Genomic DNA, 23234 nt, shown 5'->3' on the forward strand with positions numbered 1-23234 from the left:
GGGCGATTGGTGAGGGATTTGTGGATTTTAGGTAAAACGGAAATGGTGGGTAGTACAGAAAATTTGACAGTTAAAAATTCATATTCCTTATTTGTTAAAAAGCCATTGTCTTTTGCTACTGAGAGTAAATTGTCAATGTCCTGTTTAATCATTGTCGTTGGATCCTTTTCCAAGGCGTTTTTGCACTGTACTTTTTGCTCCTTGATTCATTTCGTCTTTCCCTTCACTTCAGCCTGAGTGTTCTTTATGATTTTGCTCCCTCATGTGTTACCTGTTTTCACACATTTCAATGTTTTAAACATCTTTAAGTTTTGTTTTAATTTTATTTATTTATGTATGTCCTGTATTGTTTACATTGATTTTATTTATTTATTTTAGCCCCTGAAGCAGCCCCGGTGTGGGGTGAAACTCGGCCTGAGTCAGGCACATACACATATTTTTGTCTCCATTCAAATAAAGCTCAAACTTGGACAACTTTCGGCGGCTAAACTACATATTTGCCTAAACGGCTTTCTTAGATAGCCTACCCTCTTGTTTTTTTGATCCTGGAACCAAGAGTTGGCCAGTGGCGATCGAGGCTCAATAGTTGATAAGCTGGGTGGAACAGCACCTAGTCAGCTTGCAGCCTCTCACATCACTGGGGTCGACAACGTTCAAGCCAATTTTCTCAGTTGTCATCGACTCAATCTTGGGGAGTGGAAGCTCTCCAAAGAAGCATTCTGTCTCATATGTGACAAGTGGTCCAGACCAAGCGTGGACTTGATGGCAATGTTTCGAAATGCCAAGGCCCCGCGCTTCTTCAGTTGGCGCCGGGAGCCAGGAGCGGAAGGGTTTGATGCCCTGGTTCTCACCTGGCCAAAGAACATCCTACTGTATCTGTTCCCACCTTGGCTTCTAGTCAACCTAACGGTGGAAGGACCCCATAGGTTTCGGGGGCTCCCGTATCTTCTACATCACGGGCCCGTTTGTTTGGAAGAGGCAGATCACTTTTGTCTAGCGGCATGGCTTATGCGAGGCAACGACTGAAGAGCAAAGGTTACTCAGACGCGGTGGTGGCTACCCTTTTGCATTCAAGGGAAACCTCTACTTTCCTGGCCTATGTCGGGGTGTGGGGGATTTTTGAGTGTTGGTGCATAGAGCACAAGGTGGAGCCTACTCGGGCTTTGGTGGCTGATATCTTGGCCTTCTTGCAAGCCAGCCTGGCTAAAGGCTTACCTTGCAGCTCTGTAAGGGTGCAGGTAGTGGCCCTCGGTTGTTTTTTTGGTAAGATACGAGGTGTAGCCTTAGCCGCACATCCGGATGTGGCTTGTTTTCTCTGAGGGGCAAAACATTTGCATCCTCTGGTCTGGAATCCTTGTCCTTCGTGGAGCCTAAATTTGGTTCTCCAAGCTCTGTTTGTGGCACCTTTTGAGCCTCTGAAGAGGGTGACACTAAAAGATCTTACGTTAAAGGTGTTTTTTCTCATGGCTATTTCTTCAGCTCGGAGGTGTCAGAGATTCAGGCTTTATCCTGCAGGGAGCCCTTTTTAAGAATTACGGATATGGGAGTCTTTGCGGATGGTTTCTTCCTTTCTCCCAAAGGTGGTATCCTCCTTTCATTTGAATCAGTCGGTGGAACTCTCATCCTTTCCAGACTTGGACCGCTGTGATCCCCAGTCTAGAGATCTGAGGAAGCTGGATGTGCGTCGGATTCTGTTGCGTTATTTGGAAATTACAAATAGCTTCCGCATGTCGGACCATCTTTTTGTGCTGTGGAGTGGCTCCAAAAGAGGGCATAAGGCATCTAGGGCTACGATCGCCCGCTGGTAGAACTAGGCTATTGGTTCAGCGTACCTGCTTCATGGCCTGCAGCTTCTGGTCAGCCTTCAGGCGCATGCTACCCGTTTGCAGGCAGTCTTGTGGGCGGAGTGTCAGTAAGTTTCGCCGCAAGAGATTTGTAGGGCGGCTACTTGGAAGTCTTTGCACACCTTTGCTAGGTATTACCGGTTGGATGTCCAGGCCCCAGGCTCTGGGGGGTTTGGAGAGGGTGTGCTTCGAGTGGGAATCTCAAGGTCCTACCCACGTAGGAGAGCTCTGCTACATCCCAGGAGGATGGACTGATCCGGGTACGTACAGGAAAAGGAAAATTGATTCTTACCTGCTAATTTTCATTCCTGTAGTACCACGAATCAGTCCAGAGTCCCACCCATTTGAGCGATGGGATAACGGAGAGTCCGCTCGTTCAGTATTTCTTTGTTTTTTTCTGCAGATTAGTTCTCAGAGTTATAATGGGTTCGGTTCCCACTTAGCATTCGTGACCAGGATGTTTTTGGCGTTGCAGGGTTTCTCCTCCCCCTGTCCATGAGGGGTTAAAATTTTTGTTTCATGTAGATTTTAATTGTTCTGCTTTGATACAGTGTAATACTGATGGACTGTAGGTGGCACATCAGGGTATAGGGCAGAGTCAGTCAAAACTTCTCTGTCTCCATCTGCTGGAGGGGAGGCAAAACCCAGGAGTCTGGACTGATCCGTGGTACTACAGGAACGAAAATTAGCAGGTAAGAACCAATTTTCCTTTCCCTAAACTGCAGTAACTCTCCCTACACTGTACTTCCAGTGCACCTGAATCCTACTCTAGAAGACTCCCCACTGGCAGGAGGTGATTATGATCTGCACCAATTCTAGTGGATTTCCCATGTGACATTTTCGCAGAATATAAGTGGTCTTTATGAAATGCTACCACGGTTACCCAGTTAGCATTGTTAATGCTGTCATTATCCCTGCTGCTGCTAACTGCTTTTATTTTGGTTTTCTTCTCATGCTTTTCTGTCCTGTTACAGCAACCCAACAAGAATTCACTACAGCTAAACCTCTCACAGCAGCAGGTAAGTGATGGGGCTGTGCTGGGGGAATGCTATATCACCCCATAGGTTAGGGGGGTAGCCATGTTGGGAATGCATCATGTATTGAGAACAGAAGGCAGAGCTCCACTGATAAAGCAAGCACAACAAAATCCACATTCCCTAAACTACAGTAACTCTCCCTACACTGTACTTCCAGTGCACCTTAATCCTACTCTAGAAGACTGGCAGGAGGTGATTACGTTCTGCACCAGTTCTAGTGGATTTCCCATGTGAAGTTTTCTCAGAATATAAGTGGTCTTTATGAAATGCTACCACGGTTATCCAGTTAGCACTGTTAATGCTGTCATTATCTCTGCTGCTGCTATCTGCTTTTATTTTGGTTTTCTTTTCTCTTTTTTTTTAATTCTTTATTTATTCATTTCCATTTACAAAGTAAATCCCTTGATTTGTATCCAATTTTTACATTGAACTTTTTAGGAATACAATAGGTTCAAATACAATTTAACAACATAAAACAGTTATTCATAGTTTACCTAGTTTCCAGTTACTAAATATCTTGGGGAGCCTGATGAGCAAGCCATTTATATCAAGGAAACAATTCCTAACAAAAATATGACAGAAGTAATACAGACACTTCTCAAATTCCAACAAAATTCAATTTGAGGGATCCGCCTCCCCTCCCTGTATTCTATGTTCTTCCAAAAACCTTTCTAAGTCTGAAGGATCATAATACACATATCTTATACCATCCACCTTCATAGTGCATTTGCATGGAAATCGTATAATAATCTGTATCCCAAATGTTCTGGCCAAACCAGCTAGGGCAATAAACTTCTTTCTTCTCAATTGGGTATCCTTTGCTACATCAGGATAAACCCATAACTTCTGGCCTAGATAGAGAAAGGATCTATTTTGCATAAACTGATTTAATACTTTATCCCTGTCCGAGAAGAGGGCAAATTTAACAATTAAAGTTCCCCTTTTTTCTATATGTGCACTATATGATAGAGATGTGAATCGTGTCCTCGATCGTCTTAACGATCGATTTCGGCTGGGAGGGGGAGGGAATCGTATTGTTGCCGTTTGGGGGGGTAAAATATCGTGATATATCGTTAAAATCGTTAAAACCCGCTAAAACCCACCCCCGACCCTTTAAATTAAATCCCCCACCCTCCCGAACCCCCCCCAAATGACTTAAATTACCTGGTGGTCCAGCGGCGGTCCGGAACGGCAGCGGTCCGGAACGGGCTCCTGCTACTGAATCTTGTTGTCTTCGGCCGGCGCCAATTTCCAAAATGGCGCCGAAAAATGGCGGCGGCCATAGACCAACAGGATTCGACGGCAGGAGGTCCTTCCGGACCCCCGCTGGACTTTTGGCAAGTCTTGTGGGGGTCAGGAGGCCCCCCCAAGCTGGCCAAAAGTTCCTGGAGGTCCAGCGGGGGTCAGGGAGCGATTTCCCGCCGCGAATCGTTTTCCGTACGGAAAATGGCGCCGGCAGGAGATCGACTGCAGGAGGTCGTTCAGCGAGGGTTCCGGCGCCTCGCTGAACAACCTCCTGCAGTCGATCTCCTGCCGGCGCCATTTTCCGTACGGAAAACGATTCGCGGCGGGAAATCGCTCCCTGACCCCCGCTGGACCTCCAGGAAGTTTTGGCCAGCTTGGGGGGGGGCCTCCTGACCCCCACAAGACTTGCCAAAAGTCCAGCGGGGGTCCGGAAGGACCTCCTGCCGTCGAATCCTGTTGGTCTATGGCCGCCGCCATTTTTCGGCGCCATTTTGGAAAATGGCGCCGGCCGAAGACAACAAGATTCAGTAGCAGGAGCCCGTTCCGGACCGCTGCCGTTCCGGACCCCCAGGTAATTTAAGTCATTTGGGGGGGGGGTTCGGGAGGGTGGGGGATTGAAGGAGGTAGGATTTGGCAAGGAAATGTTTAAGTTATTTGGGGGGGGGTTCGGGAGGGTGGGGGATTTAATTTAAAGGGTCGGGGATGGGTTTTAGCGGGTTTTAGTGTGCCGGCTCACGATTCTAACGATTTATAACGATAAATCGTTAGAATCTCTATTGTATTGTGTTCCATAACGGTTTAAGACGATATTAAAATTATCGGACGATAATTTTAATCGTCCTAAAACGATTCACATCCCTACTATATGATGATTCTATCAAATCGGTAACATTCAGGGTAGACTCTTGTGGTGGCAGGTTGAGATTTTGATTTCCTTCGCTCAAAAAATATGCACATTTAACTAACGGAAGATTATCAGAAGAAAATGACAAAACTTCAATAAAATAATTTCTAAGCTGTTCTACTGGGGAAATCATTTTACATTTGGGAAAGTTTACAAATCTAAGATTTGAATAATGAACCACATTTTCTAAATTTTCAACTTTTCTAGATAAAATATTTTCTCCCTTTATTATTGATGTCTGTACCTCTTTTATCTTAATAATATCTGTTTCTACCTTCTTAAGAGTCATCCCATTATTTATTACCATAGGGCTTAAATTCAACAATGATGTTTGCACATCTTTAATATTAACATTCAATTTTTCAACATTCTTTTGTAAAGACATTATTGCAGACCATAACATTTCTTAAGATACCTGTTTAGTTTCACCAGGCTTAGCATTAGGGGTAGATGGCTTTCTCAATAAGTTTATAGGCTCTTGTTCTGAAGTCTTCCCAGAAATAGGGGCTGGCGTGCCTCCTCCAGTTGCCATAGATCTCCCATTGGCTACTCAGTTCTCTGATCCTTCATTTGAAAGGATGGGGGTGTCCCCCCCACCTTTCCTGGCATTGCAGTTTTCCCCTCCTGAGCTTCCTCTAACGGGTTCACCGCAATATACTCTGTCCGCAATAACGGTGAACCTAGGCCAATGGTTTCTGCAATGCTCATTGGTGGTACAGGAGTTGTTGGTACCCCGGGACTAAGACTTACTTCTCCCGACAACGGGGTTACTTGCTCAAAATCCCCCATTGTAATGGGACACTCCAGGGTCATAATAGCTGTAGGTGTGTAAAATCCTGTTAAAGTTGTTTGTATTGGACCCGGCCTGGCAGGGGTAGAGGCATCCTGCCTGACTTTGCCTTTTCTTTTTGTATGAGGCATAAATGTTAAAGTAATAAGCAAGATAACACTTTAAAGGGTTTACTCACTCTTCCGTCATTAACATCAAGGTATAGGAGGCAGTAGGGGATTCTCGGTCTGATACCAAAATTCGTGGCAGCCTTCCTGCCTACGCCGGCCTAAGCCGGACCAAGCCGCGCGCCCCTTCGGAGCACGCAGCTTAGGCAGCGCACGCCGACAGCGGCGGTGCGCCGACCACTGCCCAATTTGTAGGAGCGGACGTCACTCCAGCCTCGTTCCCGAGGATCATGTCCTCTCAGGTGTTCCGGGGCTACGACCTGCGATGACCTGGGTCTATCGAGATAGCGGCGAAACCTGGAGGCCCCTCTCACCTCCGACTCAGGCTCTCCAGGTAATACAGTGTCCACTGCCCAATTTGTAGGAGCGGACGCTCCGGTGACGTCACTCCAGCCTCGTTCTTGTTCCCGAGGATCAAGTCCTCTCAGGTGTTCTGGGGCTACGACCCGCGATGACCTGGGTCTATCGAGATAGCGGCGAAACCTGGAGGCCCCTCTCACCTCTGACTCAGGCTCTCCCTTGGTTTTCTTTTCATGCTTTTCTGTCCTTTTACAGCAACCCAACAAGAATTCACTACAGCTAAACCTCTCACAGCAGCAGGTAAGTGATGGGGTTGTGCTGGGGGAATGCTATATCACCCCATAGGTTAGGGGGGTAGCCATGTTGGCAATGCATCATGTATTGAGAACAGAAGGCAGAGCTCCACTGATATAGCAAGCACAACAAAATCCACATTCCCTAAACTACAGTAACTCTCCCTACACTGTACTTCCAGTGCACCTTAATCCTACTCTAGAAGACCCACCACTGGCAGGAGGTGATTATGATCTGCACCAGTTCTAGTGGATTTCCCATGTGAAGTTTTCTCAGAATATAAGTGGTCTTTATGAAATGCTACCACGGTTACCCAGTTAACACTGTTAATGCTGTCATTATCTCTGCTGCTGCTATCTGCTTTTATTTTGGTTTTCTTCTCATGCTTTTCTGTCCTTTTACAGCAACCCAACAAGAATTCACTACAGCTAAACCTCTCACAGCAGCAGGTAAGTGATGGGGCTGTGCTGGGGGAATGCTATATCACCCCATAGGTTAGGGGGGCAGCCATGTTGGCAATGCATCATGTATTGAGAACAGAAGGCAGAGCTCCACTGATAAAGCAAGCACAACAAAATCCACATTCCCTAAACTACAGTAATTCCTGTCTCTTCTCCTATGAGCTCACCAAAAGCAAAGTTTTCCCATCAGCAGGTAGGTATTGCCTCTAGATGAAGGATCAGCCCAAAGACTTCAGAGATCAGCAAATATAGATACGAGTGAATGTTTCCAGAGTCTGCATGTTCTAAGAATGTCGCATTTTCAGCTACAAATTGTTCTTGTTAAAATTCACCCCATTTCTAAATACAAAGAAACAGCAGGGGATTGAGTCTAACTGTACTTCTGCCACTTGCATTAGATATTTTCCACTTCTCAGCACTTGAAACATGATGTTGCCACACTACAGCACCCAGCATGCTTGCATGTTAACACAGAAAAAGTGCAACAGATCAGGTGTCTGATTCTGCATGTCACTGTTGCACTGAACACTGATTCGTTTAACCATAGTGTGAAAGAGTGTGCACTTCCCTCTGGCCACCAGATGGCGCTGCCCATTTGTTTTCTGTATTCTCTGCACTGAGAATTAAGGGTCAGCAGACAAGCTGTAGGTGAGACTTTTACATTGGACTGAGTACATCTGTGACAAGTTTCCTAGTTATCCTTTCTCCATCATTTCTATGTATTCAAGTCAACTAACAATTCCGTGCACTGACCATAATGCCAGAATTTAATATAAGGACAACATAACCCCAGAAAATCTGCCAGATTCCTCCAGATCAAAGTATTTGATTCCCCTTAAGACTGGAAGGTAAGGGGCTCTCCTAGCTGGAAAGGAATCTCTCACAATGCTTTTTTTGAAATACAGCAAATGAGCAATGCCATTTACTCAGCACAGCTCCAAAAATTTTCCCATGTTCTCTTCTTTCTGTATCTCTTAATCATTAATCCAAGAACCACAGGAGAATACTTCAGTTCTTTCTATATTTATTGGTAATAAAGCCAATGCAGGCAATTAAACTGTGGAGTAATTAAGACTGGAATACTTCCCTGGGGATATGGAGTCATATACTGTACTGACCCCCGCTACAAACAGTGGCTTTTATGCCATTGGGCTAGTAGATTTTGCTTTAATGATATCAGGTACTTTGCTCAAATGGATTCCTCCAGGATCTGGTACACAGACTGAGGGGGTCCTGACCCCAGGTTCAGCGAGAACCTGTCTGTCACCAAGGACAGAGCCAGTGTTAGATTTAGGCACAGACTACCTGAACTGCAGTTAGGACCCAAATTATGAGGGGGCCACTGAACACAAAAAATTAATCCTTTCTTGTTTTATAAGTTCTGGTAATTCTGTGGGGATCTCTTAACTTTGACATAGTTTAGGGCCTCACGTTTTCAGAGCTGATCTCTCTTCATTGTGTAATGCTTATTTTCCTTCCTTATCACAGTGCAGTGTCTCCCGTCTTTTAAGCTTTGCGCTGATGCTGTTACCTGCGTGAAGCAAGATCTCTTTTGTGATGGCTTAGCAGATTGCCCAGATGGACTGGATGAGGCTGAGAAAACCTGTGGTATGAACTGAAGGATGCACTCTTTCCCCTTTATTACCCCACTAAGTGTAACTTTTACCGCAGAGCGACAATTTACAATGGGAAAAAGCTGGGACACTTTCACTGGACACCTTTGGGGGTAATATTCAGTCACTGGCCAATTACAAAGTTAGCTGAATGAACGTGTCTGGATATTCAGTGGTGCAGCCGCACTATAGTATATAGCTGGCTAGCTTAAAGACAGATGGATAAGTCTTGCGCTCAGGGGTGGACCCTTGTCCTGGGGCAGAGATAGAACGCCTCCTGAAAGGGAACAGGAGGTAACTGGCCCCAGGGAGCGGAGCACTGAAGGAGACAGAGGCTAGGAAGAGCTTCACCACTGGAAGCCCGAGGTCCCCCCCGGGAGGAGCCCATAGGGACCCGGGCCGCTTAGACTTAGGTGGGCTTCGCAGGGTTTCCTGGGAAGCCCACCTAAGTGCCCACAGACACAGAAGGAGGGCGGTCAGGTTCGAGCTGGAGCAGGGAGAACCAGAACAGAGTTGGTGATGACAAGGCGAGGAACAGAGCCAGAATCCGGAGGCAAGGTCAGGCAGACGAAAGGTCAATGTCCATAGGTCAGTCCAAGGAATGGTCAACGAGGCAAGGGTCAGATACCGGAGGTCAGAGGTAGTCAGAGGCAAGCAGAGGTCTAGAGGCAGGTGGCAGACAGGCGAGCAGGTCTGAAACAGGCTGAGGTCTAAAGGCAGGCGGCAGACAGGCGAACAGTTCCCTGTACGTACCAGGATCAGTCCAGATGGTGGGTTATGTCCCCCGTCCAGCAGATGGAGTCAGAACAGACTTCGAGGGACGTCACCAGTATAAGCCAGTGCACCCTCTGCTGGAGCTCAGTATCTTTCTGACTCCAGCAGATGAGAGTTGGGGGCATCCACGGCTCCCCCAGGCTGACAGGGCTTTAGGTTTTTTTCTACTTTCTTCTCTTTCCTCCTGTCATGTGTTTCTGAGCTATTTTGAATCAAGTTTAAAGTCTGATGTAAAAAAAAAAAAAAAAAAGTGCCCTAGCTTTGGAGGCGTGTCTGTCTTCTCTGCCTTCTCGGCTTGCTTCCTCCGTTGCGGGTGGTAAATTTTTAGGGGTTTCTCTGTGGATTTCTTCTTTTTCAGGGAATTTTTCTTTGTTCCAGCAGCGTCCCGGTACCCCATGGCTGCCGGTGGTGCCGGCCTCGCCATGTGGTGGTAGTCGGTCCCGCGGCCTATTTTTGCGGGGTTTTTAGCCTGACAGGGCTTCTCTTCGGCGCTGCAGGAATTTTCTTCGGCGGGTTGCGTAGGCCCTCCGGGCCCCCCCCCTCCCCCGAGGCATTTTTCTGCCTTACCCCGGCGTTTTTGGTCATGCCGCGGCCGTCCCGATGCGCGGCCTGCGGCGAGCCGGGGTCCCGGATTTCGCGGGAGGGGATTTGCACGAGGTGTCTCCCGGGTGGGGAAGGCACCTCGCAGCCGCTCGCTTCATTTTCATTCCTCCCCTCCCCCCGGCACGGGCGGCGCGGGCCAGCCATTTCGCCGCCGTTGGCAGGAACGGCGGCCATGTTAGATTTGCAGCACATTGCTGCAGCTGAGGCGGCATTAGAGCGGAGGGATTTTCGGGAGGTCTCTCCCCCGAATTTATCCCCGGAGGGGGGATTGCCAGTTCCAGAGCCATCGGAGGTCCCCTCCTCGGGCCCCCCTCCCAGCTTGCCGCGTTTCTCGCCTGAATTCATCCTGCTTATGCACAGTGCGTACTTGCAGGGGTTGGGGTCCCCGGGGGTTCCCTCCAAGACCCCCCACCGGCCAAGACCCCTCGGGTTTCATCGGCTCACCCTGGTGCGCCCCCCGACCTGGTAGGCTCGGTGTCAGGGGCCCCGGGTCCGCTTCCTCGTCCTCGGGTTGCCCCGGGAGGTACAGGAGCGGCTTCTCCATCAGGGGGAGCCTCCCCAGATCCTTTGGATTCTGCGCTGTCGGATTTGCTGTCCAAAGGGGACGACCCGCTGGCGCTTCGTATTTTCCAGAGGGATGAACTGAACGATCTGATCCAGCAAATCCTTCAGGAACTGGACCTGGATCCTCCACCGGATCCGCCGCTCCCGGTGGCGCCCGCAGTCGTCACATCGTCCAGGAAGGGGGACCCGGTGCTCGCCGCTCTTCGTCCTAGGCCTCGGGCTTTTCCCATCCATGATTCTTTCCTGCAGCTCCTCACCAGGGAGTGGGATACTCCTGAAGCCTTGTTGAAGGTTACGCGGGCCATGGAAAAGTTGTACCCGCTCCCAGAAGATTTCTTGGATCTCATTAAGGTTCCCAAGGTAGATTCGGCCGTTTCGGCGGTCACCAAGAGGACGACGATCCCGGTCACGGGCGGCACGGCGCTCCGGGATACACAGGATCGCAAACTGGAAGTCTTCCTGAAGAGAGTTTTTGAAGTTTCCGCCTTGGGCATGCGGGCAGTTATGTGTACCTCGCTGGCCCAGCGGGCCAGCCTTCGGTAGGTCCAACAACTACTCACTTCGCAGTTGTTACCTCCAGAGGAGGCCACGCAGGCTGACCGCTTGGAGTCCGCCATAGCCTATGGCGCCGATGCCCTTTATGACCTCTTTCGAGTTCAGGCGCGGTCCATGGTATCGGTGGTGGCGGCCAGAAGGCTTCTCTGGCTCCGCAATTGGGCGGCGGATGCATCTTCTAAGTCGAGCTTGGGCTCCTTGCCGTTCCGGGGCAAGTTCCTTTTTGGAGATGACTTGGACCAGCTCATCAAGTCGCTAGGGGAGAATGCAGTCCATCGGCTTCCTGAAGACAGACATCGACCTTCCAGGGCGTTCGCTTCTACCCGGACCAGAGCCAGAGCGCAGAGGCGCTATAGGTCTTACAGGCAGTCTGGGGCCTGCGCAGGCTCTTCCAGACCCCAGGCCTGGCCCCGGTCCTTTCGGGGCCAGCGACCCGCGCGGGACGGCGCCGGGCAGGGTAACCCCCCGCCAAAGTCGTCCCAATGATGCCAGATGCACCCACTCCTCCACTCCCAGGATAGGAGGTCGGCTAGCAGACTTCTACGAGGAGTGGGTAAGGATATCCGCAGACCAGTGGGTCCTGGACACCATAAGACACGGCTACGCATTGGAGTTTGTCCGCCCTCCAAGGGACCGGTTCCTCTTCTCTCCCTGTGGCTCAGATCTCAAGAGGGCGGCGGTGCAACAAACCCTGGATTGGCTGCAGAGCATAGGGGCCATTTCCACCGTCCCCTTTGGCGAGGTGGGCTTGGGCCACTATTCCATCTACTTCATCGTACCAAAGAAGGACGGTTCCTCTCGGCCCATCCTCGATCTGAAGGAAGTCAACAAGTCTCTGCGAGTCAGCCGGTTCCGAATGGAGACACTGCGATCCGTGATTGCGGCGGTTCACCAGGGGGAGTTTCTGGCCTCCCTAGATCTGACGGAGGCCTACCTGCACATTCCCATCCTGCCGGCGCATCATCGTTTTCTCCGCTTCAAGATCCTGGGTCAGCACTTCCAATTCACGGCCCTCCCGTTCGGCTTGGCGAAAGCACCTAGCATGTTCACCAAGATCATGGTGGTCGTGGCAGCAGCCCTGAGGAGGGAGGGAATATTAGTCCATCCCTATCTGGACGACTGGCTGATTCGGGCGAAGTCCTTCGTCCATGGACAGGCCTCGGTGGCCAGGGTGGTCCAGGTCCTACACTCCCTGGGTTGGGTGGTGAACTTCTCCAAAAGCTCCCTTGTTCCCTCTCAGCGCCTGGACTTCCTGGGGGCCAGTTTCGACACGCTCCAGGGCAAGGTGTTCTTGCGCCCGGACAAGGCTCAATCATTGCGAGAGCATGTCTGTCGTTTTTCAGCGTTGCCGGAACCCACCTCCTGGAATTATCTACAGTTGCTGGGAGTGATGGCCTCCACCATCGATATGGTGCCCTGGGCATTTGCACATCTGCGTCCTCTGCAGGCGTCTCTTCTCTCCAGGTGGAAACCCGTGTCTCAGGATTATCAAGTGATCCTTCCCCTCCCACCAGTCGCCAGGGCCAGTCTGGACTGGTGGTTGATCCCGGCGAATCTGGCACGGGGAGTCTCTCTCGAGGTACCCAATTGGGTGGTAGTCACCACCGATGCCAGCCTCGTGGGCTGGGGCGCCGTCTGCGACCGAAGCGCCACGCAGGGGACGTGGTCCCCGATGGAAGCAACGTGGCCGATCAACCGCCTGGAAACCAGGGCGGTGCGTCTGGCACTACAACGGTTTCTTCCACTGGTTCAAAACAGAGAAGTACGGATTCTCTCAGACAACGCCACCACGGTGGCTTATATCAATCGACAAGGGGGCACAAAAAGCAAGCATGTCTCCCTCGAGTCGACCCCCCTAATGGAATGGGCGGAGATGCATCTCGTCCGGATCGCGGCCTCACACATCGCCAGGGTGGACAACATCCAGGCGGACTTCCTCAGTCGTCAACAACTGGATCCAGGCGAATGGTCTGTCTCCGACGAGGCGATGCGGCTATTGATCCAACGATGGGGCGCGCCACACTTCGACTTGATGGCAACTGCCACCAACGCCAAGGCGCCACGTTTCTTCAGTCGCCGGAGAGAACACGGCGCGGAGGGGGTGGATGCCCTAGCCCTGCCGTGGCCGGCTCATCGGCTGCTCTACATCTTTCCCCCGTGGCCCTTGGTGGGCAAGACGCTCCGCAAGATAGAAGATCAGCGGGGACCTGTGATTCTCGTCACCCCGGAGTGGCCGCACCGGCCTTGGTTTGCGGATCTTCTCCAGCTGGCGGTGGACGGGCCGCTACGTCTAGGTCATCTTCCTCGTCTACTGCACCAGGGTCCAGTATATTTCGACCAGGCCAAACTCTTCTGTCTTGCGGCATGGCTTTTGAACGGCGTCGCCTCCGACGCAGAGGATACCCTGAGTCGGTAGTTTCAACGATGCTGCGGGCCCGAAAATCTTCGACTTCTGTTGCTTACGTACGAGTCTGGAGAATTTTCGACATCTGGTGCTCTACCCGAGGGATTAGACCCACGGAGGCATCGGTTCCGTCAATCCTGCAGTTCCTTCAAGATGGTCTGGATAAGGGGCTCGCATATAATTCCCTTCGAGTCCAGGTGGCGGCCCTGAATTCCCTTGCGCAAGTGAATGGTTCTCTTCTTCTGCAACCGGACGTTGCACGTTTCCTCAAGGGGGTCAAGCACATACGACCTCCAGTGCGGGATCCTTGTCCCTCCTGGAGCCTCAATCTTGTACTTCGGGCCTTGTCAGGGGTGCCTTTCGAGCCAATACGTGGAGCGACCCTCAAGGATCTTACTCTCAAAGCGGTCTTCCTCGTGGCCATCTGTTCAGCGCGTCGTATCTCGGAGCTGCAAGCATTGTCCTGCAGGGACCCTTATCTCAGATTTACAGATTCCGGAGTCTCTCTGCGCACCATACCGTCCTTTCTCCCGAAGGTAGTCTCGTCTTTTCACTTGAATCAGACTGTGGAGCTTCCGTCCTTTGGACCCAACGAGCCCTGGACTCTTCGTCTTTTGGATGTCAAGCGCACATTGCTCCACTATTTGGAGGTGACCAATGACTTCCGGCTCTCCGATCACCTCTTCGTTCTCTGGTCGGGTCCGAAGAAGGGGTGCCAGGCCTCAAAGACAACGATTGCGCGATGGCTAAAGGAAGCTATCTCAGCATCCTACATTGGAGCAGGGCGAACTCCTCCTCGCGGGGTTATCGCTCACTCCACCCGCTCACAAGCTGCGTCCTGGGCGGAAACTCGTTCCGTCTCCTCACAGGAGATTTGCCGGGCAGCGACGTGGAAGTCGCTGCACACTTTTTCACGACATTATCGACTACACCTGGCTTCCTCATCCACTGGACATTTTGGCGGCCAGGTTCTCCGAGCAGGGCTTTCAGGGGCCCACCCGGTGTAGGGAAGCTTTGATACATCCCACTGTCTGGACTGATCCTGGTACGTACAGGGAAAAGAAAATTATTCCTTACCTGCTAATTTTTGTTCCTGTAGTACTATGGATCAGTCCAGATGCCCACCACTTTGGGTTTTCTTGCTTCTGCTCGGGTCTGCTCACTGTCGATAACTTCTGTATTCCTCAGTTCGTTCTTATACCTGTTCACAGCTCCCTACAAGTTGGATGCCTTGCCGCTAGTTGGCGGTTTATTGTTATCTATGGTTAATTCCTGTTTTAATGTATGTTAAGTGACTTGATTCAAACTCTTTCGGGTCCTTTTGGGCTTTGCTATACGTGATACTGAGCTCCAGCAGAGGGTGCACTAGCTTATACTGGTGACGTCCCTCGAAGTCTGTTCTGACTCCATCTGCTGGACGGGGGACATAACCCACCGTCTGGACTGATCCATGGTACTACAGGAACGAAAATTAGCAGGTAAGGAATAATTTTCTTGTCTGGAGCAGGCTGAGATCTTGAGGCAGGCAGCAGATAGATGAGCAGGTCTGGAACAGGCTGAGGTCTTCGAGGCAGGCGGCAGACAGGCGGCAGGTATGGAACAGGCTGAGGTAGAGGACAGGCGGAAGACAGGCAGATGAGTCAGGAACTAACTGGGGTCGTAGACAGCTGGCAGACAGGCAGGCAGGTCAGGAACAAGCCGAGGCCACTACCAGTAAGACAGTCCGAGGGTAACATAGAAACATAGAAATGACAGCAGAAGAAGACCAAACGGCCCATCCAGTCTGCCCAACAAGTTTCACACTTTTTTTTTTCTCATATTTATCTGTTACTCTTGGCTCTTAGTAACCTTTTGGTTCTATTTTCCTTCCACCCCCACCATTAATGTAGAGAGCAGTGTTGGAACTGCATCTAAGTGAAATATCTAGCTTAATTAGTTAGGGGTAGTAACCGCCACAATAAGCAAGCTACACCCATGCTTATTTGTTTACCCAGACTATGTAATTCAGGCCTTGTTGGTTGTTGTCTGTATATAGATCCACTTTTCTTCATTCCCCCTGCCGTTGAAGCAGAGAGTTATGCTGGACATGCATTGAAAGTGAAGTATCAGACTTTCTCCCCTGCCGTTGAAGCAGAGAGCTATGCTGGATATGCGTGAAGTATCAGTCTTTCTTCCCTGCCATTGAAGCAGAGAGCTATGCTGGATATGCATTGAAAGTGAAGTATCAGACTTTCTCCCCTGCCATTGAAGCAGAGAGCTATGCTGGTTATGTGTGAAGTATCAGTCTTTCTCCCCTGCCGTTGAAGCAGAGAGCTATGCTGGATATACGTGAAGTATCAGACTTTCTCCCCTGCCATTGAAGCAGAGAGCTATGCTGGTTATGCGTGAAGTATCAGTCTTTTTCCCCTGCCGTTGAAGCAGAGAGCTATGCTGGATATGCGTGAAGTATCAGTCTTTCTCCCCTGCCGTTGAAGCAGAGAGCTATGCTGGATATGCATTGAAAGTGAAGTATCAGGCTTATTTGGTTTCGGGTAGTAACTGCCGTAACAAGCAAGCTACTCCCCGCTTTTTTGTGAATGCAAATCCTTTTTTCCCCATTTCCTCTTGCCGTTGAAGCTTAGAGCAATGTTGGAGTCTTAGAGCAATGTTGGAGTCGCATTAACCATGTGTATGTTTATTGAATAAGGGTATTATCTCCAGGTAGTAGCCGTCATTCCCACGAGCCACCCACTCTTCATTCACGTCCTCTAGACTATGGATCCACAGTGTTTATCCCATGCCCCTTTGAAGTCCATCACAGTTCTGGTCTTCACCACTTCACTACCAGGGAAGGCAGATAGACGAACACAGGAACAGGCAGGACTCAGGAATGAGGATGCAGGAACAAGTCTGGAATGGAGCTGGAACAGAAGGATCCTGGAACGAGACTAGGAACAAGCGCAGTGACAACCTAGCATACAAGCCGACCCGATTGCCAAGGCAAGGAAGTGAAGTCAGGAACTTCCTTATATTGTAGATCAATCAGGGCGCGCCGTGGAACCTAGGCCCGCCCTCGGCCCTACAAGTATTGGGGCAGGCTGTGCGTGCATATGGGTGTGGCTAGCATGGAGGAAGACGTTGAACCTCGGCGTGAGGCCTGGTGCACAGTGGAAGGCCTGGCGACCATCGCCGCGGGACACCGGGGCATGGCTGGGCTAGCCACTATCGCGAGGGAGGTCGTCCCGGTACCCGCTGAGGAACTATGCAGGTGAGCAGTCCCATGCGCGGGACAGCAGTGGGCACGGCACGTAACAGTACCCCCCCTTCTACGCCTCCCCCTACGCGGCTGTGGTTTCTCAGGGTGCATCCTATGGAAGGACTTTAGAAGATCCTTATCGAGAATATTTTGAGATGGTTCCCATGAATTCTCATCGGCCCCATAGCCCTCCCAGGCTAAGAGATATTCCCACTTGCCTCGGCGTCGCTGGACATCGAGGACCTCTCTTACCTGGATAAACGTGTCTGCTTCTGCAGAGACACAGGGAGCAGGAGGGTCTTTATGAGGGGGCCAGGAGAGAACCAATGGCTTCAACAGGGACACGTGGAACGTGTTGTGGATACCCAATGAACGAGGTTCCTGGAGTTGATAGGAAACGGCTCCTACTCTTCTGATTACCGGAAATGGTCCTATGTATTTGGGAGCCAGGTGGTGAGAGGGTAGCTTTAGGTGGATGTGTCAAGCACCCAAGCATACTTTCTGGCCTGGACGAAAGTGTGGAGCAGGTCATCTATGAAGATCAGAGGTGCACTTGGCGCATTCTGCAACTTGCGCCAGTTGCTCCTTTACTCAGGTCCAAATGTGGCAAATGGTTTGAGCCATGGATTGAGCCGCTGGAGACGGAACTGTCAGAGGTACAGGAAGAGGCAGTTGGGGCTGCCGTCCGAAGACTACGGCAAACGGAGATGTGTCGGTGGCTGCTGCAACATGAGTGTTGTGCGACAGCTCAGCCCAGGGGAGGAGCTCCGACCAATTGTCTTGCTGATCATTAACGTAGGAACGTAGAAATGTCATCAAGGTCCGATTGGTCCTCTCGGCCTGTCCATTCGCCTGAGGATGGGAGGCCGATGTATAGTTCAGGGTAATATTGAACTTTTGGCACAAGGAACACCAATACTTGGCTGCAAACTGTGGTCCCCGGTTGGACACAATCTCCTTGGGGAGTCTGTTAAGATGATATTCTTCAGAAAGGGGCGGATTTTAAGAGCCCTGCTCGCCTAAATCCGCCCAAAACCGGGCGGATTTAGGCGAGCAGGGCCCTGCGCGCCGGTAAGCCTATTTTACATAGGCCTACTGGCGCGCGCAGAGCCCCGGGACTCGCGTAAGTCCCGGGGTTCTCCGAGGGGGGCGTGTCGGGGGCGGGCCCGGTCGTCGCGGCGTTTCGGGGGTGTGTCGGCAGCGTTTTGGGGGCGGGTACGGGGGCGTGGCCGCGGCCCGGGGTGGTCCGGGGGCGTGGCCGCGCCCTCCGTACCCGCCCCCAGGTTGCGGCCCGGCGTGCAAGGGGCCCGCTGGCGCGCGGGGATTTACGCCTCCCAGAGGGAGGCGTAAATCCCCCGACAAAGGTAAGGGGGGGGTTTAGACAGGGCCGGGCGGGTGGGTTAGATAGGGGAAGGGAGGGGAAGGTGAGGGGAGGGCAAAGGAAAGTTCCCTCCGAGGCCGCTCCGATTTCGGAGCGGCCTTGGAGGGAATGGGGGTAGGCTGCGCGGCTCGGCGCGCGCCGGCTATACAAAATCCATAGCCTTGCGCGCGCCGATCCAGGTTTTTAGCAGATACGCGCGGCTCCGCGCATATCTACTAAAATCCAGCGTACTTTTGTTTGCGCCTGGAGCGCAAACAAAAGTAGGCTATTCGCGCTCCTTTTAAAATCCGCCCCAAAAAGTCTAGCGAGTTCCAGGGCTGAAGGGAGACCCGATAAAGGGATAAAGTGTCCCATTTTCGAGAAGCGGTCGATAATGACCCATATCACCGTGTTGTTCTGGGAAACAGGCAGATCTGTAATAAAATTTGTAGAAATGATGGACCACAATTCAGTAGGTGCTGGGAGAGGCTGAAGCAAGCCACAAGGCATCCCTGTGGGTGATTTTTGCTGAGCACAAGTAGGGCATGCGTCCACATAGTTTCGGGAATCTTGTATCATAGTTGGCCACCAATAATGACTTCTCAGCATCTCCAAGGTCCGGGCATGACCGAGGTGGCTTGCCAGTTTGGAATCGTGAGCTCACCTTAACACGCTCACTTAACCGGCGAGGAACAACGGTCTTCCCAACTAGAACTGTGGTAGTAGCCGCCAGAGTAATACAAGTAGGGTCAGTAATGAAACTGGGGACCTCTGGAACGTCCTCCGGCTCAAAGGATCTGGAGAGCGCATCGGCACGCTTCCTGGACGGAAGCAAAGGTTGAAGTTAAACCTCTCAAAGAACAAAGCCCACCGGGCCTGATGGGGGTTCAGAAGTTGAGCATCTTTGAGATGTTCAAGGTTCTTGTCGTCCGTGTAGCTGGTAAACTTAAGTTGCGCCCCTTCCAACCAGCGGTGCCACTCCTGAAGCACCAACTTGACCGCAAGGAGTTCGCGGTCGCCAACTGTGTAACATTTCTCCGTGGGGGAAAACTTATGAGAGTAAAATGAGCAGGGTACTAGCTTGCCTGTGGGAGAATGTTGACTCAGGATGGCTCCGGCGCTGACTGCGGAGGCGTCAACTTCCACAATGAATGGACATCTGGGATCGGGGTGGTAGAGACAGGGACCGGAGCTGAAGGCCTCTTTAATTCTCTGAAAAAGCAGCAAATAGCTTTTGGCGTCCAAACTCGGGTGTTAGCAGTGAGTGGGGCAACTATCGAAGAGTAGTTCGCAATGAAGCTCCAGTAATAATTAGTGAATCCTAAGAAGCGTTGTAGCGCCCAGAGGCCTATTGGCTGAGGCCAGTCGTGGATTCCCTGAAGCTTCTCTGGGTCCATCAAGAATCCCCGATCAGAGATGATTTATCCCAGGAAGGGTAAAGCGGTTCTGCTCAAACAAACATTTTTCTAGCTTTGTGTACAGGTGATTCTCCCTCAGACGTTGGAGAACAATGCGGACGTGCTCACAGTGTGACTCTATATCTTTAAAAAAGATCAGGATGTCATCGAGGTAGACGACTACAAAATTGTACAGGAGATCTCGGAAGATTTCATTCATGAGGCGCTGAAAGATGGCTGGAGCGTTGCATAGCCCAAAAGGCATTACCAATAATTCGTAATGGCCATCTCTGGTATTAAACGCCGTCTTTCAGATATCATTGGGTTGAAAGCGTACTAAATTGTATGCACCTCTCAGATCCAATTTGGAGAAGATTTGTGCCTCTTCCAGACAGTCGAACAACTCGCTGATCAGGGGTGACGTGTAGCGATCCTTACGGGTTATCACGTTGAGACCCCAGTAATCAATACAGGGATGGAGTCCACTGTCCTTTTTCTTTACAAAGAAGAACCCCGCTCCTGCGGGGGAATCAGGACAAATGAACCCTTTTTCAAGACTCTCCTTAATATATTCCGACATGGCCTGGGTTTCAGGCTGAGACAACGGGTAGGTTCTGCCTTTGGGAGGCACGGTGCCCAGCAGGAGTTCAGTAGGACAGTTGAACTTGCGTAATGGGGGTAAGGGATCCGCTTTCTGCTTAGAGAACACATCACTGAAGTCAGAGAACTGTGGAGGTAAACCTGGAAGTGTAACCGATTTCAAAACAGGTATCACGGGGGATACTGGATACAAACAAGTCATCAGGCATTTTGGGCCCCACTGTACCAACTGCAGGGACTGCCAATCAAACTGAGGTTCTTGGGCCTGGAGCCAGGGGAGCCCCAAATGGGTAGAGCGTTTTAGGACGTAGAAGGATGTTTCCTCCTGCTGCAAAATACCTATAGTGAGATGGATCGCCACTGTCTGGTGAGTAATGAGACCTGGAAGATGTTCCCCCTGGATGGAGGCAATACGAAGACTCACCTCAAGGGTTGAAGAGGTATTTTCAGAAGTTTGACGATGTCATCCATTATGAAACTACCGCTCGCTCCGGTATCGATTAGAGCAGTGGTCGCGAAGGTGTGGGCCTTAACGCCCAAGGTTACAGGAAGCAAGAGTTGAGGGCCAGAAACAGTCGCGCCCAAGCTCAGGACCCCCGCCGGGCTCAGATGTTGCAATTTTCCGGACGGACCGGGCAAATTTGCAGACGATGTCCAGAAGTGCCCCAGTAAAGGCAAAGCCCTTCCTTCCTCCGACGGAGATTTTCGGTCGGGGATAATCGCCCACGATTCACCTCCATGGGTTCCACGGTGGAAGAAGGTGGTAACACCGGGTTCTTCACTGGAGAGTGAGATGCACTTGTGGAGCGTGCAGCAGAAGGGCGTGGAGCCTTTACTTCTAGGCGTCTTTTATGAATATAGTGGAGTTTAGAACTCTAGCTACTGTTAGGTTGGTAAGAAGACTGCCTGCGGGCACTCTACCTCGAGGGACTGTCTCCTGCCCTTAAGGATAAACTAGCCGTCTGCAAGATCCCTGTATCTCTGGAAGACCTGATCTCCTTGGTCGGTAGAATCGACTACCGCCTTTGACAATGGCATCAGGAGGTAAGGGTCTTTCGACCTCCTGCCCTACAACCACCCCGTTCGGCGAGTCCTTGGTTGAAGGCCTTACCAGCAGCCCCTCAACCTCCCGAGGAGCCTATGCGGCTGCCTGACCCCAGAGGAACATCTCCAACACAGAAAATATGGTCTCTGCTTCTATTGCGGCGGTTCCGGACACCTTCTTCAGACTTGCCCTGGGCATCCAGAAAACTTCATAGCCTGAGCCCGGCGGGAGTCCCGAGCTTGGGTGCTACAGTTTCTGGCCCTCAACTATTGCTGCCGATCTCCCTCCTTAGGGAGTCATGTTCATTCACCACCACTGCCCTCGTGGACACTGGGGCGAGTGGCAATTTCATTATGGAAGAAATCATCAAGCTCCTTCACATACCAGTCCAACCACTGGAAGTACCACTACGTATTGCCTCAATTCAAAGAGAACCTCTCCCTGATCGGATCACTCACTGTACCATGGCCATTCGCCTCACTGTTGGGATCCTCCATGATGAGGAGATCTCCCTTCTGATCTTGAAATGATCAACTCATCCCATAGTCCTTGGACTTCCTTGGCTTCAGTTATATGAACCCCACTTCAACTGGCAATCCCTGCAATTCACCCAGTGGTGTCCTCGATGTCAAACTCACTGTTTAAGGTAAGTGTCTCCATCAGTGATAGTTCTAAGCTCTACAACCCTTCCTGGGTTACCTGCTCCATACTCAGATTTTGAAGATTTGTTCTCCAAACAAAACGCTGATATCCTGCCTCCACTCCGGAAGTTTAACTGCCCCATAGAACTCCTACCTGGAACCATGCCTCCCAAGGGCAGAACCTATCCTCTTTCTCTCCCAGAAACCCAAGCGATGTCAACAAAAATCAAGGAAAATTTGGCCAAAGGGTTCATAAGACCTCTAATTCCCCGGCAGGTGCCAGATTCTTCTTTATACAGATTCTTCTTTATAAAGGATGTAAAGGATGTAAAGGATGGCAGTCTAAGACCATGCATAGACTACAGAAGGTTGAATGCAGTAACCCATAAGGACTGGTACCCACTGCCACTTATTAGTGAACTGTTGAACCACCTACATGGCGCACAAATCTTTACTAAACTAGATCTATGGGGGGCATATAACCTAGTACGGATCCAACCGGAAGACATATGGAAAACCACCTTCAACACAAGAGATGGTCACTACGAGTATGTAGTAATGCCCTTCGGGCTTTGCAATGCCCCTGCAGTCTTCCAGCGGCTAATGAACGAGATTTTCCAGGACCTTTTGTACTCATTTGTCGTGGTGTATCTGGATGATATATTAATCTTCTCCAAAGACCTGAAGTCTCATCGTTCCCACATTCAAACAGTCCTCCAACGCCTTAGAGACCATCATCTCTATGCTAAATTGGAGAAGTGCATTTTTGAGCAAGCCAGTCTCCCATTCCTAGGCTACATCATCTCCAGGCGTGGGTTCACTATGGATCCTGACAAACTCCAGGGTATTTGAGATTGTCCTCTACCAGTGGGTATCCAAACCCTACAAAGATTCCTTGGATTTACAAATTACTATCGAAACTTCATCGCCAATTACTTCACGTTGGCCACTCCACTCACCGCTATGACAAGGAAGAGATGTGACCTTCGAGTCTGGAGCCCCAAGGCCCAATCAGCCTTCCGTGCCTTGGAAGAGGCCTTCTATACCGGCCCGTGTCTACGTCACCCTGATCCTAACCGCCCCTTCATAGTTGAAGTCGACACATTCGCCATTGGAGCAGGAGCGGTCTTGAGTCAATACTCCACCAAGGGAATCCTAGTTCCATGTTCTTTCTATTCACATAAATTCTCCTCCTCAGAACAGAATTATACCATAGGGGACCGTGAACTCCTAGCAGTGAAACGTGCCCTCCAGGAATGGAATCCCTGGCGTGAAGGGCGCAGCACAAATTCACAATATTTACCGACCATAAAAATCTGGAACACTTAAAGGAGGCCCAGTTACTTAACCCAAGACAAGCCCGCTGGGCCCTGTTCTTTGAGCACTTCAACTTCGAGCTCC

The 23234-nt window shown here is 50.8% G+C and overlaps 1 protein-coding gene across 1 annotated transcript in view; it reads left to right on the plus strand.

The window, feature by feature from the left end:
• TMPRSS15 (transmembrane serine protease 15) overlaps positions 1 to 23234 on the plus strand; it is a 335674-nt gene that overhangs the window by 90450 nt on the left and 221990 nt on the right. Inside the window, exons 5-8 of the mRNA XM_029579188.1 lie at positions 2819 to 2863; positions 6543 to 6587; positions 6986 to 7030; positions 8531 to 8650. Coding sequence (XP_029435048.1) covers positions 2819 to 2863; positions 6543 to 6587; positions 6986 to 7030; positions 8531 to 8650 — 255 coding nt within the window. The remainder of the gene's footprint in view (positions 1 to 2818; positions 2864 to 6542; positions 6588 to 6985; positions 7031 to 8530; positions 8651 to 23234) is intronic.

This window comes from Rhinatrema bivittatum, chromosome 15, assembly GCF_901001135.1.
Source record: "Rhinatrema bivittatum chromosome 15, aRhiBiv1.1, whole genome shotgun sequence".
Lineage (NCBI taxonomy): Eukaryota > Metazoa > Chordata > Amphibia > Gymnophiona > Rhinatrematidae > Rhinatrema > Rhinatrema bivittatum.